General features: G+C 41.7%; 1 protein-coding gene across 4 annotated transcripts in view; it reads left to right on the forward strand.

The window, feature by feature from the left end:
• Positions 1–6,761, forward strand: part of GSR (glutathione-disulfide reductase) — a 47,166-nt gene that overhangs the window by 28,337 nt on the left and 12,068 nt on the right. For all 4 annotated transcript variants that reach the window (XM_007447619.1, XM_007447621.1, XM_007447620.1 and 1 more), the window contains exon 7: positions 3,472–3,571. In XM_007447619.1, coding sequence (XP_007447681.1) covers positions 3,472–3,571 — 100 coding nt within the window. The remainder of the gene's footprint in view (positions 1–3,471; positions 3,572–6,761) is intronic.

The following is a 6,761-nucleotide window of genomic DNA, read 5'->3' on the forward strand; positions in this document are numbered from 1 at the left end:
AAGTGCTCTGGGGACTCAGCAGAATATAAGATTGTTTCTAGGTGGTGGAGGGCTCCCAGGTGTGGCTGCCAAAGTGTCTACGTCCTCAGGGTGAGCCACGGCCTCCCCCCTCCTCTCCTGGAGACTCTCCAAGACCAACAGGCGTTGAGGGCACGAAGGAGATTGTGCTTGGTTCACAGTTTTTACCTAACTTACTGAGTTTTTCATATACTGAAGACTGGTGTTTTAAATCAAGACCCCAGGGGCTTCCCTGGTGGCCCAGTGGTTAAGAATCCGCCTGCCAATGCAGGGGACATGGGTTCGAGTCCCGGTCCGGGAAGATCCCACATGCCGCGGAGCAGCTAAGTCCGTGAGCCACAACTACTGAAGCCCATGCGCCTAGAGCCTGTGATCTGCAACAAGAGAAGCCACCATAATGAGAAGCCCATGCACTGCAACGAAGAGTAGCCCCTGCTCGCCACAACTAAAGAAAGCCTGCGCGCAGCAACAAAGACTCAACACAGCCAAAAATAAATAAATTAATTAATTAAAAAAAATAATCAAGACTCCAAAAGCCTGGATGTCAGCTCCCCAGCCTGGGCTTCAGCTTGTTAAGACCATGCCACTGTGTCTTTATTCCTCTGGCAGTCTCTGTATCACAATGCAGAGCTTGGGAATGAAGCCAACATGAAGTGCAAAGCTGAGCATCTTTAAGGGACCAGGTCCTGACGCATCATCGGAACACTTAGATGCAGCCATACCTGAAGTCAGGACTTCTCGGTTACGTGAATCAATAAATTCCTTTTCCTTTTTTTTTTAAACCAAAAAGAAAAGAAAAAAAAAAAGATTGTTTCCAGTGGTTACTTTAGTGGTACGAGGTGGACTAGAGGGGCCTGTGGAAGCTGAGGGGGAAACACTGAGCTCCTTGCAGATTTTTATCTCCTCTCTGAAGAAGCCAAGACGTTTCACACGTGTTTCTCGTATATCCATTCTGCTGGGAATACTTCTCCCGACCCTTGCCAGAGCTATTCATCTTTCAGGAATCTGGAGTGTTTCAGAGCCCTCTCCCCTGCAGGAACTAAGTGTTGCCCTCTGAGCTTTAACAGACCCCTGGGCATGTTTCGCTTCAGGAATTCCTGAAGGACAGGGATCGCTACCCATTGTGTCCAGCGCGATGCTTAACAGAAGTAGCACTTACATAAGAAATGTTTGGAGAAGAGAGAGAAGATGGAGAGAGGAAAGAAGAAAGTAAGGAGCGAAGACCCAAAGAAAGGAAAAGCGGTCAACGTATAATAGGAGAGAGGATGGTAGAGATGGAAGAAGAGCTACTGCCTAGTTTCCAAACTAGACATTTCTCTTTTTATACACTGGGCTGTAGGATAAGAGCATCCTTACCTCTAATACATAGCCATTCGGGTTCATACCTCATCCTCCATCCAGACCATAGCCCTCCAAAGGAAGGGAGTCACAACATAGGTACCTTACTTGTGGAAGGTACTAAAGAAAGATTTCCTTTCTTCTTCCCTGATTGCTTTTTTCTTACCCAAGCATTGCACCAGTGGTAGGACCATGTTTGAAGCTTTAGAGAACTCCAGCCCCGAAAGGGTTAGCTCCAGCTGAAGGGCACTTATTCTGTATGCTGCAGCGATTACTCCAGGGCTGGGCTCAGCTTCTCCACCATGGACTCAGACCTTCACCCAAACATTTATCTAGTGTTTAAGATGCTGTTTTAGACCAGAATTTATTCAGGACATCTAGTTTCATTGCAGATCTATGCTACAAGTTAAAATGGCTTGCTTCAATTGGCCTTTCATCATATTGCAAAGATTGGTAGAATTTAGCAATGATCAAGGGAAAATACTGAGCCAGAGGAGAATAACGGTGGTGAGGATTGTGATGCCAAAGAAAGGAACAGAAGAGATATTTGAAGCAATAATGACCGTCACTTTCCCCAAAATTAATGTCAGACACCAAACCACAGATCCAGGAAGGTCAGAGAACACTAAGTAGGATAAATGTCAAAAAACTATACCTAGGCATATAATTTTCAAACTGTAGAAAATCAAAGAAAAAATTCTGGAAGAAGCCAGAAGGATGAAACACACCTGACCTATAAGGGGAGCAAAGATGAGAATTACAACAACTCTTCAGAAACTATGCAAACAAGAGAGTGGAATATTTAAAGTGTTGAGAGGAAAAAACCCCACCAACGTAGAACTCTTTACTCTGCAAAATTATCCATCACAAGTGGTGGAGAGGGCTTCCCTGGTGGTGCAGTGGTTGAGAGTCCGCCTGCAGATGCAGGGGACACGGGTTTGTGCCCCGGTCCGGGAAGATCCCACATGCTGTGGAGCAGCTGGGCCCGTGAGCCATGGCCGCTGAGCCTGTGCGTCCGGAGCCTGTGCTCCACAATGGGAGAGGCCACAACAGTGAGAGGCCCGCGTACCGCAAAAACAAACAAAAAGTGGCGGAGAAATAAAGACTTTCTCGGACAAGCAAAAAAAAAAAATTGTGGTGCCAATTTTAGTTTTAGGTGCGAAGATCTCTGCATAAGGAATCGTCTCTAGCTTCAAAGGGTTTTTATTTCCTCTCTGAGGAAATGAAGCTAAGGAATTTTTAAAACACCTAAAAATATATTTCCATTCTACAGAAGGATATTTTCTACTTAAAATTGCTGTGTTATCCTGGATTGGATCTTGGGACAGAAGAAGGAAATGAATGGAAAGACAGGTGACATCTGAATAAAGTCTGAAGTTTAGTCAACAGTAATGTACCAGTATCAGTTTTGACAACTGTACCATGGTTTATAAGATGTTAACTTTATTTTTTTAAGTTGAAGTGTAGTTGATTTACAGTGTTGTGTTAATTTCTGCTGTACAGCAAAGTGACTCAGTTATACATATATACACATTATTTTTTGTATCTTTTCTATTATGGTTTATCTCAGGACATTGAATATAGTTCCCTGTGCTATACAGTAGGACCTTGTCCATCCATTCTACATCTACTAACCCCAAACTCCCAGTCTGTCCCTTCCCAGACCCCTCCACCTTGGCAAGCACAAGTCTATTCTCTATGTGAGTCTGTTTCTGCTTCATAGATAAGTGCATTTGTATTGTATTTTAGATTCCACATGTAAGTGATACCATATGGTATTTGTCTTTCTCTTTCTGACTTACTTCACTTAGTATAATCTCTAGTTGCATCCATGTTGTTACAAATGGCGTTATTTTGTTCTTTTTTATGGCTGAGTAGTATTCCATTGTATATATGTACCATGTCTTCTTTATCCATTCATCTGTTGATGGACATTTAGGTTGTTTTCATGTCTTGGCTATTGCAAATAGTGCTGCTATGAATGTAAGATGTTAACTTTAGGAAAAACTGGGCAGGGGGTATACTATCTGTACTATCTTTTAAACTTTTCTGTAAATCTTAAATTATTCTAAAATAAGTTTATTTAACAATCTTAACCTTCTACTCTCATGGTAGCCGCAGTGTCATCGTTGGTGCTGGTTACATTGCTGTGGAAATAGCTGGGATCCTTTCTGCCCTGGGTTCTAAGACATCACTAATGATACGGCATGATAAGGTAAATTCTATCCTTTCCTTGATGTTAATCTTTTAAAAAATCTACAGGGAGAATTTTCTCTTATGTTGTCATTAAATACTGGGGTGCAAGGCATGTGGAGCTAGTTGGTCTGTTCCGCATGGAGCTGCTTTGAAGGCATCTGAATAAGGGCTTACATCCTTCCCAGCCACCAACTGCTAGTTGATGATACTGATTTAGATTTGATCAGACTGGCTGGTGTTTCCATCATGAAGTGGTAGATAGCATGCCTTAATAAAACATACATCCTTAAATATAAATATTAGTTAAATTGAGCTGTCAGGTGAATTTCTTATTCTGAAAATCGATTTCCTATGATCAGATAGTGTTGGATTATTAACACTCAGTCAAAAAATTTACTAAATTCTTTGCATTAAAAGGAAACATATCAAAGATATTTGCACACCTATGTTCATCACATTATTTACAATAGCCAGGAGGCGGAAGCAACCTGTGTCCACTGATGAATGGATAAACAGAATGAGGAATATCCATACCATGGGATGTTATTCAGCTCTAAAAAGGAGGGACATTCTGACCCATGCTGCAACATGGATGAACCTTGGGGATATTATGCTAAATGAAATAAGCTAATTACAAAAAGACAAAAACTATATGATTCCACATATATGAGGTACCTAGAGTAGCCACACTCATAGAAACAAAAAATAGAGATGGAGTTGCCAGGGGCGGGAGGGAAAGGGAATGGGGAGTTATCGTTTAATGGATACAGAGTCTCAGGCTTTTTTGTTTTTTTATTGAAGTGTAGTTGATTTACAGTACTGTGTTAGTTTCAGGTGGACAGCATACTTATTCAGTTATATATGTATATATTATTCTTCAGATTCTTTTCCCTTATAGGTTATCACAAAATATTGAGTGTAGTTCCCCATGCTGTACAGTAGGTCCTTGTTGGTTATCTGTTTTATATATAGTGGTATGTATCTGTTAATCCCAAACTCCTAATTTATCCCTCCCCACCACCCCCAGAGTCTCAGTTTTGAAAGAGGGAAAAGTTCTGGTTGCACAACAATGTAAATACACTTAACACCATGGAACTTCGTACGTAGAAATGGTTAAGTTGGTAAATTTTTTTTTTAATTAATTAATTTTATTTTTGGCTGCGTTGGGTCTTCATTGCTATGTGCGGGCTTTCTCTCTTTTTTTTTTGCGGTACACGGGCCTCTCGCTGTTGTGGCCTCTCCCGTTGCGGAGCACAGGCTCCGGACGCGCAGGCTCAGCGGCCATGGCTCACGGGCCCAGCCGCTCTGTGGCATGTGGAATCTTCCCGGACCGGGGCACGAACCCGTGTCCCCTGCATCAGCAGGCGGACTCTCAACCAGTGTGCCACCAGGGAAACCCAACAACTATTATTTTAAAGACTAGTCTCCCGAGGGCAGTAATGGAAGCTATCATAGGAACATTGAAATCCAACTGAAAATAATATGAATGGGAATTTTGAAAAAAGAACCAAACCTGGCAGCAAAAACAATTTTTAAAATTTATTTATTTATTTATTTTTGGCTGCATTGGGTCTTTGTTGCTGTGCGCAGGCTTTTTTCTAGTTGCGGCTAGCAGGGGCTACTCTGTTGCGGTGAGTGGGCTTCTCATTGTGTTGGCTTCTCTTGTTGTGGAGCATGGGCTCTGGGAGCACTGACTTCAGTAGTTGTGGCACGCGGGCTCAGTAGCTGTGGCTTGCAGGCTCTAGAGCGCAGGCTCAGTAGTTGTGATGCACGGGCTTAGTTGCTCCACGGCATGCGGCATCTTCTCAGACCAGGGCTCGAACCTGTGTCTCCTCCATTGGCAGGCAGGAGTCCTAACCACTGTGCCACTAGGGAAGCCCAGCAAAAACGTTGTTATGCCAATTCTATTTCTTATTTCAATAATGTTATACTATAGAATTCGTGTGACTACTAATTAAGTCTATCTGATTCTCATATTCATTGAACTTCATAAGGGCAAGCATTAGAATAGCTATTTCATCATCTTAAGTGAAATTAACATGATAATGACACATCTCTAGGGATATTAAATACTAATAACATTGCTTATTCATGTAAGTGCCAAATGCTTTTTAAGTCTGTGACGCTAAGTTTTATAGGTTCATTAGATATCTTAGATTATTTCCTTGTTACCGCTTTTACTTGTCTCTAATTGGGTCTTCTGTTTGAAAGAGGCCTAGATTCATTGCCTTCTTTAGTTAGTTTAGCTGACTATTGAATCCACTGCACTATCAATTCTGTGATCTCCCCTATGCCTAATACCATCTTTGAGCCTATGTTCCTTAAGTAGAGTTAGGATAAACTTTCATCAATAATGTGGTATAGGAAAAATGTGGGGTTTTCATTCCTTTTCTAACAATCTGCCTTTTTTACCAAGTATCCTCTTCCTCTTCCATCACCCCTGTCACCACCTCATTGCAATCATCCTCCCCTTTGTCATTACCACTACCAGGGCCTCCACAAATACATTTTATGGCATGTTGTTCTACTCTTGTGATTGGTAAGGTTTGAGTATCACTCCAAGTATATACTGAGCCCTCATAAAGCGATCTCATCAGACATGGTTTCTGTCTTCCAGAAGGAGTTTAACCCTCTCTAGCCTTACCCTCCACTTCTTTCCTTCAAACCTCTTCCATTCAGTAGGAACTGGCCTACTTGCTGTTCCTCATCCTCCAGATGAGACCTGGTCCCATGTCTGTATATTTGTGCAGATTCCGCTACTTAAGGTGCTTTCCCTTCGCGAGTCATCAAGATCCAGTGCAGAATGCTACATTTTCCTTGAAATCTTCCCTGTTCTCTTTGACTGTAATTTTCTGTCTCTTCTAAACCTCCTTATCTGCACATTCTTCAAGTTAATTATCAGTCTGCCTTTTATGATAATATTTTGCATCTTGCACATAGTAGAGCTTAATGTTTGTTGATGGAATGGATGAATAAGCGAATTTATAGTATTGATCTCAGTTTAGCTTACAAGAGTTACTTGTTTTTCTCCTCCACTGGGAAGGGGACAGAGGTATCAATATGCATGTTTATATTCTCCTAGAACCTTTTAGAGTAAATGTCAGAAAATAGACACTCACTGTACATCTACTAATTTAAAATAGAGCTAGAGACTAAGTGGACGATTGCTGTGAAAATGGTGAAGTATGAGAATCTTGCTATAGCAGGAA

The sequence above is a fragment of the Lipotes vexillifer genome, unplaced genomic scaffold (assembly GCF_000442215.2).
Source record: "Lipotes vexillifer unplaced genomic scaffold, Lipotes_vexillifer_v1.1 scaffold1318, whole genome shotgun sequence".
In the NCBI taxonomy this organism is placed as follows: domain Eukaryota; kingdom Metazoa; phylum Chordata; class Mammalia; order Artiodactyla; family Lipotidae; genus Lipotes; species Lipotes vexillifer.